Source organism: Malania oleifera, chromosome 3 (genome assembly GCF_029873635.1).
Source record: "Malania oleifera isolate guangnan ecotype guangnan chromosome 3, ASM2987363v1, whole genome shotgun sequence".
Classification (NCBI taxonomy): domain Eukaryota; kingdom Viridiplantae; phylum Streptophyta; class Magnoliopsida; order Santalales; family Ximeniaceae; genus Malania; species Malania oleifera.
Genome location: NC_080419.1, coordinates 96072643 through 96096539, shown reverse-complemented (window position 1 = coordinate 96096539; position 23897 = coordinate 96072643). Strand labels below are relative to the sequence as shown.

The window sequence follows — 23897 nt, the reverse complement described above, 5'->3', positions numbered from 1 at the left end:
AATTAGTACAGTTTGATAAAATCTTGATTCAAAGTTTTGAAAAATAGGCTCAAAATTACTTTCAATTTGATAGGACAATAGGATGTTCGGAGAACAAATTTAGAAAGTTCATGCCGCTTTTAGGTTTGAGTTATCTTTAAGGTGATATTTGTTCACAACAGAACCACTAGGAATCTATAAGTAGTAAATTTGGAAATTTCTCGGTAAAAAATTTGTAGAAAATAAGTTTGAGCAAGAATGATTTTTTATTTTTTGATGATTAAACCTATCAGTAAGGCATCTTATTTATAGCAACGAAGAATTAATAATAATAATAATAATAATATCTTTGAAATACTTACTAATTATATCTCTTCAAACAATCAAGACTTTTGAATTTGAATTTTAAATTGAATTTTGAACTAACAATTATTTCACGACAGTTATATTGTTTAAAGCTCAATTATTAAAATTAAAAGAATTAATTTTGAATATCATATCTTAGTTACACATGCACACATTCCAAGGGGCAATTAATTAAATATACATAATTATTCATATATTCAATTATTTGGCCAAATTTAATTTTCCTTTTAGTGAAAATAGAAAATATTTTATAAACCTCTCACAATTCTTTCAAAAATTCTGATAAATAAATTATAAAGGCCTCTCAAATATTCCTTATCCTACAATGTAAACAACTTCAATATTTATTTCTCTTTCCAATTTGTTTACTTCGTTGTATTGTATTTCTAAATGTAAAACCATAGTTGCCGGAGCCATAGGCCCATTGGAGAACTTTACGACCTAGTGTCGAAGGGTAGGAGGCCCAAAATTGAAGCCGGTCCGGCCCAATGTGAATGACACGTGTAAGGATATAATTCAAGCGCCAGTTTTAAGCGGGATAACATCGGACGGTGGAGATGATCGCGTCAAACAAAAGCCAAACCTAGCACACGCCCTCCGCCTCGCTTGCCCTTTATATGCAAATGCAAAGCATAGCTTCGTCAAGCTGTCTCAACTCTCCACGCTGCTTCCTTCAAATTCTCTGTAAGCTCCACCTCTGCGCCACCAAAACCCTAGAGAGGTTGATAGGTTTCAATTTCTCTTTAGGCATTCCCACGCGTCTGCCGCAGCGAAACCCTAGACGACAGAAATGGTGACTCTTTCTCTCTCTCTCTCTCTCTCTCTCTCTCTCTCTCTCTCTCTCTCTCTCTCTCTCTCTCTCTCTCTCCATTTATGTGTGTGTGTGGGTATGGATTTGGGTGGGATCAGTTCAGGGTTTGTTCTTATCATGTTTCTGCGATCGCTCTACAGGCGCTCCCGAATCAGCAGACTGTCGATTATCCCAGTTTCAAGCTCGTCATCGTCGGCGATGGTGGAACAGGTACTCTCTATGCCTCTTTCTCTCTCTCTTGGGGGGCTGTTTTTTCATGATCTATGTTGATTTATACTAGCAGATCGGACATTTGTTGATCTGTTGGTGGATCTGATTTCTAAACTTCGAAGCTTTCGGCCTGCTCACATTTGCTGTTGCCTTTTCTACCACCCCCCCCCCCCTTCTCTTAAAGGTTCCGCTTGGTGTTTGTTATTGTTGATTGAGCGTTTTTTTTTTTTTTTTTTTTTTTTTTTTATGTTTTGTGCAGGAAAAACTACGTTCGTGAAGCGGCACATTACTGGAGAATTTGAGAAGAAATATGAGCGTATGGGCCCTGTTTCTGTTGACATGTGATTCCTTCTGTGAATGGATTGATGCTAATATTTGGGTGTGAAATTGTGATTTGCAGCGACCATCGGTGTTGAGGTTCATCCGTTGGACTTCTCAACAAACTGTGGAAAGATTAGATTCTATTGTTGGGATACAGCTGGGCAGGAGAAGTTTGGCGGCCTGAGAGATGGTTACTAGTATGTGTATTTTAGTCTTTTTCAATAATACTATGATGATGTTTTTGTTTTCGAATTTGTCTCTGGTTCTTTTTCCTTCGTTGATATGAATCTCAGTATTTATTTTCAGTGCTTGTCTAATTTTAGTTCGATCATGATTGATAGCCCTTTAGTGTTCTCGACAACTTAATTGTTGGCAATTAGCCTGTCTCTTTTTTTGTGCTTTTTTTTAAATCCTTTAAGGGTGAGGGAAGGTGAAAGCTCTAATTTGTACCAAGTTGGTAGATGATGTATCTGGGAGGTAGCATTAACTTGTGAGACTCATAATCATATTCCATTTGCGAAATGGTATGATGTATTGAATGGTCTAAACCAATCATTTTTGGTAAAAAATGTCCCAGTTCAATTTGTTTGCTTTCCTGTGTTTGACAATAACAATTTTGATCTTGTTTGCAGCATTCATGGGCAGTGTGCGATTATAATGTTTGATGTCACTGCGCGGTTGACATACAAGAATGTTCCAACATGGCACAGAGATCTTTGCAGGTGAGCTTGTGAAGCTTCTTGTTGCCTTTATCCTTTATCTTATCCCTTTTGTGGTGGATTTCTAACTGTCTTATATGATTCTGCCTGCCTTATTGTTTCCAGGGTATGTGAGAACATCCCTATTGTTTTGTGTGGAAACAAGGTTGATGTAAAGAACAGGCAAGTGAAGGCAAAACAGGTCACTTTTCACAGAAAGAAGAATCTCCAATACTATGAAATATCTGCCAAGAGCAACTATAACTTTGAGAAGCCTTTCCTCTATCTTGCTAGAAAGCTTGCTGGGTAATGTCTAGAAGGGTCCTTTTTGAATTTTTTTGGGGCTCTTTATTCCCCTGGGAAACTGATTTTTTTCAATTGACACCAGAGATGCCAACCTGCACTTTGTGGAGTCAGTAGCCCTCGCTCCTCCTGAAGTTCAAATTGACATGGCTCAACAAGCAATGTAAGTTACCTAGCCATTTCTTTGTTATGTCCTTCCATTCAGCAGTACATGGGTCTAATTGGGGTTATGGATTTAACATACATATATCCCGCACACCTACTGCCATTCATATTTCCGACGAATCATCTACTATCATTGCTTCTACTGGTGGTAGTAGTTTCTCTTGTTAAGGGATACTATCTTTTTCTAAGAAGTTTTATTAGCTCTGATAATTATGCGATCTATGTTTTTGGTGTTTTAGGCATGAAGCAGAACTGAGAGATGCTGCAAATCAGCCCCTTCCTGATGATGACGATGACACATTTGAGTAGTGGAGTTTGCCTGAAGTTCGACAGCGGTGCTTTATTGCCCAGTGTTGCAGGGTTTTGGTAGCTTGGGAGGAGTTTGAGTCCGCAATGTATTGCTGAATTGTGTTCGCCAGTTTTTGGCATTTGATATGCTGGGAGAATGTTTTGCCTGCTTCCCGTTGTCTATATCCTTAAGCGAGATAGGTGTGTTTAATTGAATTGCAAACTTCTTGGTCCCCAAAAGTGCTGTTGCCTCCAATTGGAGGCATTGAGGAAGGCCTGCTCTGTTGGATACTTTCCATTATGATTCCCTTTAAACTCAATTTCGCCAACTTCTTTGTGTGTGATTTTGTGCACTTACAATATGTTTGGTTTGTAGGCTCTTAAGTGGGATATCAAAGAAATGAAATAAAGTATGGATGGAGAGGGCGATCAATTCAAGTCATAAACTACTTCAATTCAGTTCTTACTAAAAGGGTTTATTATTTAAGTATGGAAAGAGAAGAAAAATATTAAGGTAATGATTAATTGTTTGATTTTAATAATTATTGGTATTGAACTTTTTAAAATTGTTTGACATTAAAATAAAATACCTACTAGAGTATGAAAATTAATTGTTTTTTTTTTCTTTTGTTTTATTTTCTCGAACAAATATTTTTTATTGAAGTGAACTGTTGTGGATTTCCTTTTCCTCTTTTCGTGGGGCGGTCAGATTTCATGTAACGATTCATTCATAATTTGTAAGGAAAGCATTAAGAGAAAAAGCTGTCCCTCGGCCATATAACAGTTATAATTCATTTAAAATTTAAAAGGAACATTCCCAAGGTGTCTCATTGAAGTGTGGAGAAAAATTTTCAAAAAGAGAAGAAAAAAAAGAATTGTGCCCCCTCCATCCAAAAAATTATTCTCTTTACTAGCGATGGTCCTCCAGAATTTTTAGGCACACCCACATCAAGTGTAGAAAATTTTAAGAAATATGCCAGAAAATATTATGAGAATAATTATTAAGAATTTGTTCGAAACCATTTATAGAGAAGTGTTGAATTTATTAAATGTTAAATTGAAAAAATATTTAACGTTTTAAGTGGTGTTTAATTATATAGATATTTGCATGAACATCCAATTCAATTTTATAATCACCCCTTTTACAAAATGTGTGAATATCTCCTCCTATAGGCTGAACCTCTCTTTCATTTTCCCCAGTTTGATTTTGATTTTGATTTTATAATTTCATGGATTATTTAACACTCTTAATATTTTGTAGGGCTTCTTATCCATCCTCATTTCAAATTTTAGGGTTTAAGGGATTTTGTAGGGATTAACTAATATGCATATAGGGTTTAATGGATTTTGTAGTGTTTTTGTTGGCCTTTAGTGCTTTCGTGTTACAATGTTATATTAAAATTCAATTTGACAAAAATTTGGAGCTCAGAACTTGACTCAAAATTCAATTCTTGATTCAGTTGCAAGTTCTCAAAATTTAAACTCAATTCAATTAAACTTGACTTGACTATAAAATAATATTGAATACATAAATATAATATCAATATATGTACAAATTTATATTATATAGCTTATATAATATGAGGATTACTCCTTTGTGTTTGGTCGGTCATAAGTTTGAGTCCAAGGAAATAGTCACTCTAATTGGTATAGTTGCGTATGTTGTGATGACCCTCTCCTATCCACTCAAAGCAGGGAGTCTTGTGGTCCACGGATGCCACTTTTATTTTATTTTTTTATTTATTTTTTATAACTTTTGTAATATAAAAAAAATAAAATTTCAAAATTGTATTGAACTCAATTAGACTTGCAAGCAATATTTCAAAAATTTGAACTCAACGCCTCAACTAGCAAAGGAATCAAATGAGTGTGTTTGGAGTTACTAGTGGAATATCTTTGGGTTTTTGGGATTTTTTAAACCCCCACCTGCTCTCTTCAACACAATTTCTTCTTTAATTATAAACCAGATAAAGTTTCAATTTTTTTTTTCAAGCAATAGAGAATTTATGAAATACTTGTGGCTGCAAGGGACAACTTGCCATGTAGAATTTGAAAAGCACCATGTTGTAATAATGGATCGGATATAGGATGCACAGCGAAATAAAAAAATGCAACAAGTAGATCAACTCAACTAAAAAAGTGATAAAATAACAAGTACAACAACAAGATGTACGTGGTTCGGCAAAACCTAAATCCATGGAAGCAATTGGCACAAAAATTTCACTAAGAAATTTGAGAATACACAATACACTTCACAAAGATCTCTCTCATATCTCACAATATCCTTAGATAGGGATAAATAGACTTCCTTCGGAGGTTTCCCCCCAATTACCCAACCACCCCAACGTTCAAATTCAAAATTTAAATTTCTTCTCGCAGCCCAGACACACTCGTCGACGAGAATAGAGGATTTATCGACGAATAAAAGAAGCCCACTCATTGACTAGTCTATCCTCTCGTCGACGAGTCTTCTACTCTGAGATTTTATGACTCAATGTATCTACTTGTCGACGAGCACAAGGCACTCGTCAACGAGTCCCTGCTGTTTTGCCTCTTCATGTTTTTCTTTCTTCTTTGTTTACGAACTCCAAAGTATAAGAGCCACATTATAAACAACAATCTCCACCTTGGTGATTATACAATCCTTAGGAGAACCCGAAAAACATAACTGACCGCTCTACCTTGAACTCCGTATGCTCAGTTGGGACCGTCTCCCTTCTAGCATTTGGAGACATGCACCAAGTCCAAGCAACACCGCTTGAACTTGCCGATGGCAGCTTCAGCTTCTACCATAAACCCTGATTCAATTGTAGATTCAACACCCGAAAACTTTGCCTTAGGCTTCCAATAAGACCTTCCCACAACAGTAATCACAAAAGTTGCTGCAACCACTTTGTTTCCTGCTGAAACACTCCATTACACAATCATGGAGGACCTTTGAAATATCCCGGACATCAAAGCTCGTCCTTGAGTGCCAAACGATAAACATTTCTTAACGATTCTCCACTGAACTTCCTTCAAACGGTAAACAAAGTCTTCCTGCGGTTCTGTCCACAAAGCCACCCTAAGATAACACCAATCTCCCTGCAGCTCTATCCATGCAAATCAGCAAACCAAGACCCATCTTGGCCATACCCAACACATATATGTCAAAAATTTTCAATAAAGTTCCCAACTGATTAGCCTTAGTTAAAGCATTTCTAGCCAATAATATGTCATTCACATACAATAGATACATCACTTCATACATCACTATCATCCTCTTCCCAACTGGAAGTCTCACCAACTCACACACCTGAGTAGTGGTCTAATAGTACACATAAGCCCACCGTGATCCTACTGGTCTCTCGAGCTGAAAACTCCCTGCAATATGAACTATGTCATTTCTACCTTGAGTCTGTTGCTCCACCTGTATCACATGCCCATTTATACCGTGATACTGTCGACCCGAGATGTAACTCCCCATATTTCAGCCTTGAGTCCCTAACTCCACCCGAATAACATGATTGCTGCTACCACAATTTTATGGCATTAGTTTCTCTTCCTTTACCCGAGTACGCTATTCCATGGCTTTATCACCAAAAGCCATGTCCTTGATCACCCCTTTGTTTGCCACAGGATCACTCAACTTGCACCCACCTTTCTTATAACTCAGAAATATGTACTCTCCGAACATAACACCAAGCCTAAATTCTCCATCACTAGAATAGTGCACCAGTAGACATCCACTCACAACTGAGTAGTCTACCGCAAAACTTGCTCACAATTCACTTGCAACTTTCCCATCTAGTGATACCTTTAGTAATCGGTCACACGAGAAATGTGTCATACTCACTGACTTCACCAAGAAGTACCCTGAAAGCGGTACATATGATCTGCCCTGCTCACAAAATTCCTTGAACAAAACTAGTGTACTCAGTCCCAATGGCTGACACGAGGATTTCTCTTTTGGTCTGGTATTCCACCTCAACCACAATACCTCAACATCAGGCTTGTGCCACATGAGATAAACCAAAAAATTATGTGATACATTCACAAAAACACATGTCTATCCTTTGATGCTATCATCATCGGTCCCCAAACATATGAATACATGTAGTCATCCATATGCTTCAACTGTATATGCCACAAAATATCTGATTCAGATTCAATAGTTGTAGCACCACCTACAACGATAATACCCTGCAGTACATAGAAATTTCCCTCTATCTTTTCTCCTTTCATCACTATCGAGTTGCCTTCACACACTTTCATTTCTCCTTTTAGACTTGTAACAAAATCCATAGTCTAAAATATCTAATGAAATAAGATTCTTTCCTAGACCTTCAACATGCCTTACATCACATATGGTTCTTACAACACCATCATGCATTTTGATTTTGACATTTCCAATACCAAGTATTTTGCATGAAATATTATTTCCCATCAAAACATAACCAATATTGACTTACCTATAGGTGTCAAACCATTTTCTATTTGTTGTCATGTGATAAGAGCATTCGGTATCTAGGATCCAAGAATCATCTGTGAGGCACTCCGAACCTGAAGAAATACATAGCATATCCCCATTAATGCACTCTGAGTCCTCTTCCACTACATTTGTAGATTTTGACGAACCTTGCTAATTTTCAGAATTCCTTTCTTCAACTCCGGACATTCCGGTCTTATGTGCCCAATTTTACGGCACTTAAAACATTTTACGTCATTCTTCTTCTTCCCGGAGTGCAACCAAGATTTTCTTTGGGATTTACATCTCCCATATTCTTGATTACTTTTCACAACAAGTCCTTCACCATGTGAAGCTTCATCGCTAATCATTTTTATTGTATGGAAACCAAGTAATACACTTGTCACCTCTTTCAAATTTAGGTTATCCTTGCCCTATGTAAGAGTTGTAACCAAATTCTCATAAGTTTGAGATGTAGGTAGGAAATTTAATTGCATCAATGCTTTGTATTCCTCCTTGAACCTCACATCAACACGTGCCCAATCACTCACAATTTGATTGAAAGTATTGATATGTTGGTTCAAATCTGAACCCTTAACCATCTTAAGCCAATACAACCTTTGCTTAAGAAAAAGTTTATTCGACAAAGATTTAGACATATACCGACTTTCTAAATTTCATCATACAACCACTAGAGAATCCTCCTCCATCACATGATAAAGAACTTTATCGGCCAAACATAAGTGTATTGTAGAAATGACATTTGCTTCCAATTTTCCCCATGTTGCCTCATCCATTCCAACTGATTGAACACCAAGTAGTTAGTCATTCCTTGTTGCACAAGTATATCCTTCACTCTCCTCTGCCATAAACCAAAGTTCCTGGTTCCATCAAATTTGACAAAGTCAAATCTTGCAGAAGATAATCCTGAAGCCATATCAACAATTGCCCTGATACCAATTTGTTGTAATAATGGATTGGATATAGAATGCACAGCAAAAAAAAAAAAAAAAAAAAAGCAATAAAAAAAATGATAAAATAACAAGCACAACAACAAGAAGTACGTGGTTTGGAAAAATCTACATCCATGGAAGCAATCGGCATAAAAATTTCACAAAAAAATTTGAAAATACACAATACACTTCACAAATATCTCTCTCATATCTCACAATACCCTTAGATAGGGATAAATAGACTTCCTTCGGAGGTTTCCCTCCAATTACCCAACCACCTCAATGTTCAAATTCTTCTCGTAGCCCAGACGCACTCGTCGACGAGAATAGGGGATTCGTCGATGAGTCAAAGAAGCCCACTCGTCGACTAGTTCCTCTCATTGACAAGTCTTCTGCTCTAAGATTTTCTGACTCTCGGTATCTACTTGTTGACAAGCACAAGACACTCGTCGATGAGTCCCTGCTATTTTTCCTCTTCATGTTTTTCTTCCTTCTTTGTTTACGAACTCCAAAGTATAAGACTCACACCATAAACAACACACCAAATGAGTGAGTGTCAAGTTAGCTTATGGGGCTCACTAATTAGACACATTGACGAGGTGACTCACAAAGCCTATGTTAACACTTTGGGTTTGGGAGTTTGTCAAAAAAGACAGTCGCATGGTTAATCCCTTAAGTTCATGATTTTTTCCCCCATAAATCCCCTCCCCCACGAGTGTAAGCCTCTTAACCTCATACATTTTCACAAAATGTGTGGATGTCTCTCTCCAATAGCTCAACTTCTCTTCCATTCTATCCAATTTCATTTTAATTTTTTGGGATTTCACAAATTATTTAGTAATTAATTGATGCGTGAGTTTTTAAGACTGCTTATCCTTATTTCTTTTTAAGGTTAGTTTAAGGAATTTTGTAGGGAACTAGTGCATGAACTTTTATTCTTGTGGATCCTCTCTCTTACATAGCTACTAGTCCTAGAATGAAAAGCAAAGATCTATGCATATTGAAGAGCAAAGACCCAATTCAATTCTAGAGTCGTCCCTCTTCATGAAACATGTGGACGTATCCCTTTAATAGGTTCGTCCCCTCTTCCATTCATCCCAATTTTATTTTCATTTTTGTAGGGATGTACTAATGCATTAATTTTCTTCTCAGTGATTATTGTGTCAGCTATTTTTAGGGTTTATGTTTTCCAACTTATGATTTATTTTGAATTTGAGGGTTCTAAGGATTCTCTCAATACATTTTTTTTTTTTGAATGTTTTTGTGTTCTCACTTTTTATTATTTTTCTATGAATATAATAGCATGAGTGTCAATGCCATCAATGCCTTCTAAATACTTTAGACTAGTTAGAGATTTGGAGCCATGATTATCTTAACTAGACAGGAAGCAAAAATGAATTTCCTTAGTTTTAGTTTTAGGCTCTCGCGGCCGAAGTATAAAAGGTACGTAGCTTCGTTATATTAATTGAATTGATTTTGCATTTTACAATCTCTAGTATCCAAGACATTCAAAATCCCACTCAAAAAACAATAACACCAATATAAGTTTTCAATCTCATTTGTTAATGTGGTGGTTTGATTTGTTTAATAAATCAAAAATAACTTCAAGTCATTTTTGTTAAAAGAATAGTTTGATTATAAATGAGAGCATGCTTACCAAAGAGGAATCAGAGTTACATATTGGTCCATACAATTTTGGTTCATGATAATCATAACATACATATCATAGTGCATTTATTTCAACTCAACCACTACAAAGCTCAATGACAAAAAATAAAAATAAAAAATAAAAAAATCTCCCACTGCATAAAGCATGTCACAAAACCAGAACTTGATGGAGCAAAACTATCTCCTTAGAAAATCCATTATTAGATTTTTGGGTTCAAAAAAAAAAAAAAGCACAAAATATCACCTTGGAAACATATAGAGTGTGTGCTCCACATCTCAAGCTCCCTATTTTATTAGTCCAAAAAAAAAAGAAAAAAAGTTATATTTTTATATTTAGTACTGTATCTTTGTTGATTTTTTTCTTTTTAATTTTTAAGTACAAAAAAGAGCAATTATAAGGGCATCTTGAAAATTTAAAAAGTTAGGTAAAAAATATTCTTCACATATGACTTTAAGGAAGTTTCTAACAAAGTTTGCTAGGATTCTCCCTATTACTACTTCATTTTGTCTAGATTGTTGGCCATGTTATGTGGGTTTGGCTTCCCTCTTGTGTTTTGGGATGAGACTATCCCACAATGGGCAAAATAGTTGCAAATTATAGTCCTTTAATCATCAAGAGACCATTTCAGATGCACATGGATGGGGCAAGATGCCTAAACATTTTCTATTGTTTCTCTTTTCACCACTAAAATGGCAGCAACATCATGCCCTCTACTACTATTTCTCTTTGGCCCTATTGAGAAATAGTTTGTGAAAGCTTCTTTCTACCCCTCCCTCTGCAAAGTGGGTATCCTCATCTTCTTTATCCATGCCACTTTCTTTCATTTTCCTTTACTTATTGTCATTGATCTACTCACGAGGATTTTGCTCCATCATGTTCAACTTTTGGCAACAATGACTATAACATAGTCAACAATTTCTTGTAATACTTCCCTCGCTCTCCACTTTAAAAAAAAAAAAAAAAAGAGCCTTGTTGGTTGCAACATTTTTTAATTAACTTTCTAAAGAGCTTTCTAGAGGTTTATAAAATGGATCTTTACTTTGTTTTGATTTTAATATATCATAATAGTGAGGAACAGAGAGAGAGAGAGAGAGATGGAAGGAGAGTGGAAAAATAAAAGAGGAGCGAATAAAAATTAGGACTTAACAATAATCAAAATTGTCCCAAGAATAATAATGAGCACTCTTTGTAGTCCTCTCTGAAAACCAAAGCCCTAAAATAAACCCAAAAAATATCTAAATCATAAAATAAACAACACAACCAAAAAAAAGTGAAATCCATTTTAACAATTGGTACGTAGACTTAACACTTATACTAGCTCTGTGTGCAAGTAATTGTGATGCCTTCTACTGAAAGAAACTCTCCTTTGGAGAGTGAAAATCATGATACTTTTTTAGTAATGTGGAATATATGTGGTGAAACTCATTTGTCAGTGAAGTAGCATCAAATATTTGAATGATCTTGCTAGCGAGCGAGGAATCGTTGACATAAACAATCTTTTGGTTTCTAATTGTTGCACATGCTCAACCCTAGATATTAGAAGATATGCTTCAAGCATGTGTGCTGGATTTTGGAGGTAATTGGACCTAGTTTATGCCGCTGGTGGAATTTGCGTATAATAATAGTTATCTGACTAGCATTGGCATGATACCGTTTGAGAAACTTTATCGTAGAAGATGTCGTTCTCCTCTATATTGGGATAAGATGGGTGAACAGCGAGTTGTGGGATCAGAATTAGTGCAGCAAGCGTATGATAAGGTTTGGCTCATCAGAGATAGAACCAGTGCAGCTCAGAGACGACAAAAGAGTTACGTCAATAACTACGACAGGAAATTGGAATTTGATATTGGTGATCATGTGCTTTTGAAAATAGTTCCGTTAAAAGGGGTTATGAGATTTGGAAGAAAATGTAAACTTAGCCCTAGGTTCATTGGTTCGTTTAAGATTCAAGAGAAAGTGAGGCCGGTTGCCTACAGGTTATCTTTACCACCTGTGTTGTCTAGGATACACGACGTATTCCATGTCTCCATGTTGAGGAAATACGTCCCAGACCCTTCTTACGTAATCATTTATGGTGAATTAGAGCTTAGTAATTCACTAGATTATGAGGAGGTACCGGTACAGATTCTGGACAGGAAAGAACATGAGTTACGTAATAAGAAGATTCCTTTAGTGAAAGTTCTGTGGAGGAATCACACAATAAAAGAAGCTTCTTGAGAAATCGAGGAACAGATAAGGCAGAAATATCCGCATTTATTCAGTGGAGTTCAGTTGTAATCAAGAAGTGTAAGTAGTTATGAAATGTTTCTTTTGCAAGTTAGTCAATGTATGTAATAGTTTAGTTAGTAAGTAGTATTTTAGTTTTGGGAGAATTTTATTTTACATATGTAATCTCTCAGAACTCTGAATGTAACCATGATATTCCTCCACCATAAGTGAGGATAAGTAATAAAATAAGTAGACTGTTTATCTTTAAGGGATGGTGGAGCATATGGATAGTGAATTTTGAGGACAAAATTTTTATAAGAAGAGGAGAATGTAGAGACCTGAATAATTATCGTAATTTAATAATAGGAGGAGGGGAGAAAAGGAGGAAATGAATTTGGGATTCAAACAGGGGTCTCGTTGACGAATGCCGCACGTTCGTCGACGAACACGCTTGGTGAGATCGTCGACGGGGACACGTGTCTCGTCAACGAGAAGTTACCGAGAGGCTATTTTCAGCTCTAAATTTCGTTGACGAGAAATAAACATTTGTCGACGAGCTTCCTTCGTGGCCTCATCGACGAAGTGACGTGGCTCGTTGACAAGTGCAGGTGTATAAATAGCCTAAACTCGATTTTCTCTGCAGAAATCACGCGAAGAACCCTCTCTCTCCCTCTCTCTCTCTCTCTCTCTCTCTTTCTCTCTCTCTCTCTCTCTCTCTCTCTCTCTCTCTCTCTCTCTCTCTCCTGTTCATCCCCTCTCCCTTCTTTCTAAGATTTTGGGCCTGTCTCTTGCTGGTTCGACCATCAGAGGCCACCACGACACTCTTGGGAAGTTTCTCTTCAAGTCTGCTAGAGTGGATCGTTGGTGGGGTTAACTTGGACTCCATCCCAAATTCATGGTAAGACTTTTTATTTAGTATTTGGCTTTCCTACAGTTGTAAAAAATGTTGTGCTCGAAGAAATACTAAAGTTTTTTTTAGGAAGATGTTGTTTCAACAATGTTGAACGGGGAATCCTGCGGGTGTAGGACTAGTGCTTTTAAGGGCTTCTCAGTAGTTAGGTAAGGGAGTAAACTAAAGCAGTAATTTTTCATTAAAATTTTTATTATTTAATAGCAGATTTATTTTCAGGAAACATGTATTATATATGAGCATATTTGTGAAAATGTATATTTAAGAAAATACTGTTGTTACATAGGAATATATATATTTAGTATGAAATCTCAGGAAATGTGATTTCAAAATAGAATTTATGATTTTATTCAGTTTGTGAGGCATGAATATTGTTTTACACATATTGTATTATGTTAAGTCAATTTTACAGAAAAAAGCATGTTTGCAGTTATTTTCAAGAATAAAATGAAAATACAGTAAACCATGATTTCAGAATATATGATATACGGTACATTTATTCAGAATGATGTATGATATGTTCAGCGCAAGGCTGCAGTTATGCATGTTACTCGGCGCAAGGTCGCAGTTATGAATGTAATCGGCGCAAGGCCGTAATTATTTATGTTATTACAGAAAATGCTATCAATCTATTTATGTTCAAATAATATATTATCATGTACTACATGTTATCAGAACTCGGATGATAGTTCATATCAGTTTTAGGAGCACGGTACCATAACTATACAGTTCAGTTCAGTTTAGACTTATGCTAACTACCCCTGTTAGTAGAAGGGTTGGGAGATGGATAGTCGATATGGCTTTTAGTGTAGAGTTGTAGACATCCATTTGGTAGTTCGGACCAAGGTGCGGCGGGCCCATTGTACTTACAGACAATTTTGACTCAGCAATGGTCGGCCAGCCATTGTTGAGTCCCGCCTTCAGGCTGCACGACTCGTCATGAGGGGTTATACATGACATCAGGTAGCTATTCATCCTGGGTAAATTTCAGAACTACTAGTTATATCAAATGAATTTATGAACCGTGAAACACAGTATGATTTAGTAAAATTATGAAACTGTATGTTTACTCCGTTATGATATTATCAGTGTTTTCTAGCACATATACTGTATAATTATTATAGCACGTAAATATTCATGTTACCACATAACTGTATTTAGTTTATTTCCCTTACTGAGAGGTGTCTCACCCCAACTTAAACCATTTTAGGGAACCCAAAAAGACAGGTGGACCGAGGTCATTGTTGAGACAATTTTTACTACCCCGCTAGGAGGGTGAGTTTTTGAGCTAGGGTCAGTAGGGTTTTGTTGTAAGATCCTAGATTTATCATTTGGTAATTTGAAGATTGTGTATATATAGTATATGGTAGAATTTGGTTAAATCTGGTAAAATGTATCTATGGTATGGTGAATGAAATTTATATTTACTACTGCTTAGGTGTCCGCTGTGTATGACAGGTGTGTCCCGTTACCCACGAATTCAGGTTAACTTTGTTATGCTTTACGTTAATGGTATTAGGGTGTTTAATGTGGTTGATTATATAGTAAGATGAGCAAGTCGTTACAACAAGTGTGTTGAAACTCAGTATTACATCTGTTCCGTGCCACTTGGAACTGAGCTACTCAAGTTTACAAATTGACCACTAGTCTTAGAAATACTGATTAGCCCATGCTTCCTTTTGAACATCTATCCAATTTTAGGCACTATATCCTTGATGTTTAAATTATTTTGAAGCTAAATGAACAAACATGCAATCAGATAACAAAATCTCATTAGGGATAGGAGTGAAATGCTTAAACCTGCCTATTTGCATGGTTTCCATGCTTGCTCAATGGGAGATGGCTTTACAAGCACTTGACAGTACGCAACCTTAATGTCAACTTAGAGAATCAAGTCAACAGGTGGACACCTATAATTCTACCCTACTCCGAAATCACAAATGATCTCCTTTTTTATTTTATTTTATTTTTTGGTAGGAAAAAACAGGATCAACACTGCCCATCTCAACTCAAAGAATAAATATCTAATTGACATAAACAATAAGCAAATCAATTAAGACCTCCACAAGTTAATATCTAATGTAGATGGCAAAACATGTCTAGTAGTGGAATCAAAACAAAATCAAACATCGTCACAAAAGAAACCTACACATGATGGATGCTTCTAAAGCTTATCACCAGCATTGTACTACTACCTATACTATTACTTTTAAAGATCCAAGTTAATTTGTCTAGCACCATTGACACCCTTCTGGCAAGTGCATACGAAAACTACCATCCTTCACTTCCCTCACTTGCTGCTCCGTTTGTTGCACCTACTTTACTATTCTGACTAGATTCCTAATTGCCCCAACTCACTGATTGCACACTCGAGCTTAGTTCTCTTCCTATTCCCATTCATTCGAAACTCCATTCATTATTCAGTCGCGCAATTCACCTACATTTGGACGCTCCTTTCTTCCTCTGACTAGATTCCTAGTTGTCCTAAGAATTCCATTAGTTCTTCCCAGTAGCTTCATTGTTCCAAGTGTTGGTTGGATTTGCAGATACATTCTTCCCTTTATCCCATGATTCCTCTAATTTTTCCCAACTATTTTCATGATCATCAATGACATCTTTGGAAGAAGCTTGGTTCTAGGAATCTTCACTTTTTACCTAGCCTCTTGCTTGATCACTTTTAATAGCGACTTTAACTTTTTTTTTTTTTTTTTTTAGGAGCCCTTTGACACCATTTTTTATTTAATCAAAGGTTAGAACTGTTTAGGCACTACCCTTTCGGGTTTTTACAGTTAGGTTTCTATTGGATATTTTTTTCCTGCTTCTAGTAGCACCTCCTTGGCCTCTATCTCGGGGCTTATTTTGGCCTTTCCATCTTTAAGTGTAATTAGTGTCTTATCGGGTACTTTGTTTAGTATTCTAACCTTAAGGTAGACTTTAAGACATGGGATGAAACATAAGCTAAGGTATAGGTTCTAAGAAGAATAGGAAAACTAAGGCTCAAAAACCCTCCCAAAAGATGGCCTCTTTTCCCCTAGTGGTGCAAAGAGTTGACCGAACTTGTTCTTTCTAAACAAGCTACCTACGTAACTTCTCAAGATCAAGTCATGTTGTAGTTCAAGATGTTATTGTGTTTGGAAATTCATTTAAGGAATTGACATATGTCAATCAGGTTAGGACTTTCATTTTGAACTGTAATGTAGGCTAGGGACACGAGCTCAAGAAGAAAAAGATTCAATAAGGCTTAAGATCATTGATTTTGTTAGGATTGCTTTTATAGAGGTTCACCCATATGAGGTATGCCCTTGATCTTTCACCTTATTTTTCTTTTTGTTTCTTCTTATTTTTCTATATTTTTCCAAATTTGATTTTCCTTTTGAAGGGATCTTGGTCATTTTTTTTTTTTCATTTGGGCTCTCCTTTTTCGGAACTCTCCTATGGCTTTTATGTCAATTTACTTGAAATTATCCTAGTGTTGGGGGTGATCCTTCGATGGTGTATTCAAGAAATAAATTTTTAGAGGCTCAAAAGGGTTAGCAGGGGATTTTTATTTGATCTCCTTTTTTGGGTAGCAAAAAGATAGCCTACCATCCTTTTGGCAGTAAGTGTTGCCTTAAATGAATTTCCAAATACTAGGGGCCTTAAATGAATTGCCAAACACTAGGGGCCCCAAACCTAGGGGGGAATTTTATTAAAATGAGTTTGAGAAAATTTAGTTTGAAATTTAAGGCTTAGTAAGTGGTAAATCAATGCATTATTTGGTCCTTTTGGGTACACTAATTGACTAAAGATAACTACCTATAATTTTATGAGTACACTATCTTTACACCTATAATACATTGACCATAATTATGAGATTGGAAGGCAAGAGACTTGACTCATTGATCTTATTAAAAGGAACACATCACATCAAGCATGATATTTTTTTACAACATCTAAATTGATAGGATTTGGCAGGCCATCTCCATTTATATCTACTAACAATAATGCTCTTGAAAATGCTTTCTTTCCAACATAGGTTCCTTTATAATTTGGAATCCATTTCCCATGAGGCTTATTATGAATTGGTAAGATTTTTTTAGCACTAGTATTAGCTTTAGTGTATTCCCAAGAGGGGGGTGAATTGGGTATTTAAAAATTAATCCCTTAAGTTCAACTAATCTAGCAAACAGTATTTCACAAACCTAGGGTCTTTCTACGTATTCACATTCCCAATCAAATATTTAAATGATAAATGTAAACATACAGGTGCAGAAAGTAAATTGCGTAAAATAAAATCAACACCAAATATGTTATCGAGGTTCGGCCAACTGTGCCTACGTCCCCGCCTCTAGCTCGTAAGCCCGGGGATTCCACTAATGCTCACTTAACGGATGGAGCGGCACCTAATACAACCAAGTCAATTAGCACATGACTGACGTCAACCTTTACAAATTCTCCTTACGGGGCGGAGAAGGTCCTAGGCCAAATTCACAGTGTTGACCCCAACTTGATCCTTCCGGGCTAGATCAAACCTCCTTAGGCCACGCCTGGAAATACAATAGTAATTTTCACAAAGTAACCGGTACAGTGATTATGTTTTCATGTAAAGCAGATATGTACCCAATATAAGTGCAATCACATACACATTAACAATATAGGTAATGTAAGCTCAGTGATGTGAATATTTGTGCATGCAACACTCAACAAGATATGATCACTAAAATGTTCAAAAGTGTTTTAATCAAACTATATTTTGAAACAAGTTGTATCAAATCTTAATATCAAATCAGGGTTTCAAAGATGCTAATCAAATATTCAAACGAACTCAAAAAATTTTCCTTCAATGTAATGAGTACAAGAGTAGTTTGAAAAATATTATAACTTGTAAAAATATTTGCATAACAAAAGTAAAGCTATAGGAATCTTTGCAATGACAATGCAAAGATCCTTAAGCTAATGAGATTTTTCCAACACTAGATTTATCAAATAAAAATATGTGGGAATACTCTTGCTTGAATTCCCAAAAATAATGACAATCAATCAAGAAAAATAATGAAAGTATAAGCAACCTCTAATAAGCACTAACCCACTCAATAAGCTCTCACAATGCTAAAATGTATCAAGGGAATAAGTATTTGAGAGTATTTTGGGCAAAATGAGATTTTGAGACAAAGAGGATTTTTTCTAATTATTTGGGCTAATCTCACACTAATCCTCACAAATGAACTCATATTTATAGGCAGGGGTAAATTATAACCGTTTGGGACTTGTTGGGAATTATTAGAAAAGATTCAAAATGTTTAAACACATTTAACCCAACTTAATCCAATTTTACAGTAGTTAAAACAATTTTAACCCGCCGAGATTCGAGTGGCTGAACCATGCTTCGATCGCCTGAACAGACACAACTTTAAAAGTTATTTAAATAAGTTCGGTCGCCCGTGTCATGCTTTGGCAGCTCGAAACAAATTCAGTAGCCTTTGTTCGTGACTTCGGGTGCCCGATCCTAGGTTTGGTCGCCCGAACTCTTGTGTTCGGTTGCCAGGGGCTCATTTTGAATTGTATAGTTTGGTCGCCCAAGTTGGCGAAAAGCATTCTGACACTGGTTCGGGTGCCCGAGGAAGATACGTTCAAAAAGGTTCAGTCGCCCGAAACCAAGTCAACCTGCTGACTTCCCTACGGTTCAGGCACCCGAGGAGTTTTGAACTCCTGGGGTTTGGTCGCCCGACCTCTCTCATTTTATGCCTATTAGGTTTATTTTCACTTCAATTGATTTCCCCGATATTATAAGTGATATTGGGGACTTTATTTTGTACAAGTGCTGGGACCTAGGGGTCTTTTCTAAGGTCTTACTGAGTATGCCAAAAACTTGGTGTCGGTCGACCGAAAGGTACCTTAAGGTCATTCGGTCTCTATGGTCAGTCTATGACATTTCTGAGCTTACAAACCTACATGCATGACATACAGAGATTATTATAGACTGATATCCTAATTACTATTACATACCCATATAATATAAATTACAACAAGAAATAATCTTCAAAGTCTTTAGGCTTTACTTCGTGTGCCATTAATTGACTTCCTAATATAAACCTGCACACAAACTTGAAAGCCATCAAATATAACAAGTATTTGTTATTATCAAAACCGAGTGTGACCTATAAGGTCAACAACTAGTTCTCCTTCCTTAAATTGTTGAGGATGCCCCTTATTATTATAAGCTTTCATCATTCTTCTTTGATAAAATTGTCCATGAACAAGGGCTTCCAATATTTTCTCCTTAATGAAATTTAATTGATCCTATATTGCATTTAGCCATTCTACCTCCTCTAATTATGCCTCTTTTAGGACATGCAAAGATAGGATTTTGACCTCAATCGGGACGATTGCCTCCATCCTAAATACTAGAGAGTAAGGAGTTGCCCCTGTGGAGGTGTGAATTGTGGTTCAATATGCTAGTAGAGAAAAAGGCAACTTCTTATGCCAATCTTTGTAAATATTTGTCATTTTACCCGAAATCTTCTTGATATTCTTGTTAGCCGCTTCAATTGCCCCATTAATCTTTAGTTGATAGGGTGCTGAGTTATGATGCCCCGATTTTGAACTGAGTGCATAACTTCGCCATTGTTTTATTGTTAATATTTTTGGCATTATATGAAAATATCCTCTCTGGCAACTCATATCTACATATGATCTCCTTGCGAATAAACGGGTAAATCATAGCTTGAGAAACATTTGCATATGAAGCAGTCTCCACCCACTTTGTGAAGTAGTTAATAACAAAAAGAATGAAGCGGTGACCATGGTGAGAAGTGTAATGACCCAAAATTTACACCATTTTTTTTATATAAAATATAATTTACTCTGATACCCCTATAATACCTACTATAATCATCTCAGGGCCCAGATGGCATTGAGGTATCCCTGTACATAAACCGACACACCTACACAGCGAAAAACATAAAGTCATACATCCATATTTACAATACCAGAATTCAATATTTCCAACCATACATACATACTACACATCATCCTAGTATCAGCTACTCAAAAATGCAATCCCCTTAATACACTTACCTTATAACAGGGCAATACAAAAGATCTCTCTATCTGCGAGCTTGATCTACTCGCCTAACTGGATCACCTGAAAAATGTTAAACCACTGGGATGAGACAACGCCCAGTAAGAGGAAATATACTATTACTAATGTGTGGCTACTAAGTTGCATAAATAATATAATGACAATATCTGAAACTATATAAGCTGGTAAATTAATATACGGTATAACTCACATTTATCATAGTTTAAAGTATAGCTGTAATATCTGAGTTTTCTACTCCTTCATACTTCTAGTATCATACTATATCACTGAAATTTTGTAAATCTGTATACATATACATAATAGGGTTGTGCGGCCCGGAAGTGGGACTTAATCTTGGTTGGCTTACCAGGTAAGTTAACTGTACTCTACCAATCGTTAGCTCGGCCAAACTACATTCTCTCCTAGGCACGAAATTGGTAACTACCTCGTGAAACCGGCCTCTTCAACTTAGAGTACTGGGGAGACTACAATCTCTCCATAGGCACAGTTGACGAAATCCACATACTATCTGAGATATATGGTTGCACTCTGATATGAAAATAACAACATTATCATGCTCTTCTAGCTGAACATAACTTGATTCATCAGGGTCTGATACTGTACATACTATTTCTATAATTATCCTACTGTTTTCATCATGTTTCCAAAATAACCATAACACTATAAATCTGATTTAAAAATACTATAATATCTTAATAAAATAAATGTAGTATCTGACTGTTATAACTGTACAACTGACTGTAATATCTGACTGAATTATCTGTAATGTTTGAGTGTTATGGTTTTGAAAAGCACGACATTCCATAATTACTATAAAATATTGGTCTGTAAAATATCTATAATATCTGTTTGGTAAATATTTTTCTGGTAAATATATCTGTCTATATATATATATATACACACTATAAATCATGATATATCTAGAAAAATTACATAAATTCTGTATCAGGCAAATATCTACTCAGGCCACACAATTAATACAACTCATATTATGAAATTTGTAAAACTGTATAATTTTATACTCTATACCTTAATAAACAAATGCTATAATTTTTCTAATAATATTTCTGAATTTCCTAACATAGCATATTTCCCTTACCTAACTGGCTAGGAGGCTCGCCTCCAACTTAATCTTCACGCTCACGACGTACTATCCCCAAAATCCTAAAATAATACACATATGCATATTTCCAATAAATCAACTATATTTCCTCGAGGGTACATACTCATAAATTTTCTGAATTATAATTTATCTGGACTCCTGAAAATATTCACTGGGGTCCCCAACCCATGTCTGCAGGGTCCCAAAACTCCCTATTCCTAAAAATATAATACTCAAATTTTTCTTCACAAAACTTCAATATATTCGCATATAATACTAAATCTGACCTCAAATGAACTGGGTAATACTAAAAATGCTCAAATAATTCACTCACCCTGGTTTTGGGATGATTCCCAAACTTCTTAAATCGACATTTCACTCTAGTTATATTGTAGAGAATCTCCCCACGGTCACCGTGGTAGCTTCTAATTGTCGAACTAAGGAGAAACGAAGACGGAAACTTAGAGAGAAGTGAGAGAATCCCATTTTTAGAGAGAGAAAATGAGAGAGAGAGAGAGAGAGAGAGAGAGAGAGAGTTTCCCTCGTTGAAAACCCGTTTCCTGCATATTTATAGATGTCTTGACACATGGCCTCATCGACGAGCCACATCACCTCATTGACGAACCCTTACTCCTCGTCGACAAAATTCAGGTCCTAAAAAACATCCTATTGGTATCTTCTTGTCGATGAGACACGTGTCCACGTCGATGATCCCAATAAGCGCATTCACCGACGAATGCTCCACATTCGTCAACGAGACCCTACTGACCTTCTTAAAATTTTTCTTTACTTCCTCCTTTCTTTTATTATTTAATTACCATAATTCTACGGGTCTTTACAAGAAGGGCCATGGTGTGAACAATACTTGAAGCTGGAACAATGGGACTTGAATCTGGTCTCCGTAGGTTTGACACTCATGACATTTTCTTGCATAACTAATACAATCTCTTCCTATAGTTGTCCAATAGTAGCCAAATATTAGGATTTTACAAGCTATTGAGTGCTCGCTTGCATGAGTACCGCAAATCCCTTCATGTACTTTTTGCATGATTTTCTGTGCCTCCTTTGCCTCAACACAACGTAAGAGATGATGCCATGACTTCTTTTGTAAAGTACATCTCCATCCAGAAAGAATCTCATAACTAACCTTCTAATTTCTCTTCAGTTATTGTATGATGCCTCTATAGGGTATTCCTGTCTCTAAATATATTACTTTATGTCAAAGAACTAGGGCTTCCTATCAACTTCTTTTCTGTAGTGGCACAATGTGTTAGTTCACTTTGTATCCTTATATGGATTGGCTCAATTTCCATTCTAGGTTCTACTTTGAACACCACAACTAAGGTCACCAAGGCATTGAGAATTTGGTTTTTCTCCCTAAGCTAATGGTGGAATTTAATCTCATCAAACTCTTTTGTCATTCTAAGGATAAACTGTTGATAAGGAATCAACTTGGCATCTCAAGTCTCCCATTCCCCTTTTAATTGGTATATCATCAAAACTGAATCTCCTTTGACTTTTAACTTTTTCAACCCTCTCTTCAATGTTGCTTTCAATCCCAAGATACATGCCTTATATTCCACTACATTGTTGGTGCATGGGAATAGAAACTTTGCTTTGACTGGATAGTATATTCCTCTGCTGATATCAAAATAGCTTCTATTCCATGTCCTAAAGCATTTGATGCTCTGTCAAAAAGCATGACCCATTTATCCTCTTGATTTTCGTTAGCTTGTTTTTTACAACATCTATGTCTTCATTGGAAAAAATCAAACTTCATTGGCTTATAATCTCCAATAGCCTTATTCGCCCAATATTCAACCATGACACAACCTTTTATAGCCTTCCTTGTCACATACACAATGTCATACTCTTTAAGCAATACCTGCCATCTAGTCGCCTGCCCAGTTAACATTGGCTTCTTAAAGATGTATTTTATTGGATCCATTTTAGAAATTAACCAGATGGTGTACTACAGAGTGTATTGTCTTAGTCTGTGAGCAGCCCAAGCACAATAGGTATTTTCCAAGTTCGAATACCTTGTCTTGCAATTAGTGAACTTCTTACTCAAACAATAAATAGCCTATTCCTTTCATTTAGAAGCATTATGTTGCTGCAACACATAACCCATTGAGTTGCCTGAAATCGTAAAGCACAAGATGAGTGGATGCCCAAGTACTAAAGGAACTAGTGCAGGAAAACTCAAGAGATATCATTTGATCTTCTCAGAGGCTTGCTGGATCTCCTTATTCCATTTCCCAAGATCATTCTTCCTTAGAATCTTGAAAATGGGTTTGCATATAGCTGTTAACTATGAGATGGAATGAGCAATGCAATTTATCTTACCCAAGAAATTCCTATCCTTCTTCATAGTTTGAGGTTCGGG

General features: G+C 36.2%; 1 protein-coding gene across 1 annotated transcript; it reads left to right on the top strand.

Moving 5' to 3' along the window:
- The first annotated feature begins 916 nt into the window (after nucleotides 1–916).
- LOC131152352 (GTP-binding nuclear protein Ran-3-like) lies at nucleotides 917–3470 on the top strand. The gene is made up of 8 exons (XM_058104191.1): nucleotides 917–1138; nucleotides 1297–1366; nucleotides 1626–1682; nucleotides 1767–1884; nucleotides 2320–2409; nucleotides 2512–2691; nucleotides 2774–2851; nucleotides 3093–3470. Exons 1-8 carry the CDS (start codon nucleotides 1136–1138, stop codon nucleotides 3160–3162), a joined length of 666 nt encoding a protein of 221 aa, XP_057960174.1. The 5' UTR covers nucleotides 917–1135; the 3' UTR covers nucleotides 3163–3470.
- Nucleotides 3471–23897: the final 20427 nt, after the last annotated feature.

Bases quoted from the DNA above. Each gene is read 5' to 3' on its own strand.
- LOC131152352 (XM_058104191.1), top strand. The intron at 1,683-1,766 runs GTATGGGCCCTG...TGTGATTTGCAG, and splicing joins ATTTGAGAAGAAATATGAGC to CGACCATCGGTGTTGAGGTT. The intron at 1,885-2,319 runs GTATGTGTATTT...TCTTGTTTGCAG, and splicing joins GGCCTGAGAGATGGTTACTA to CATTCATGGGCAGTGTGCGA.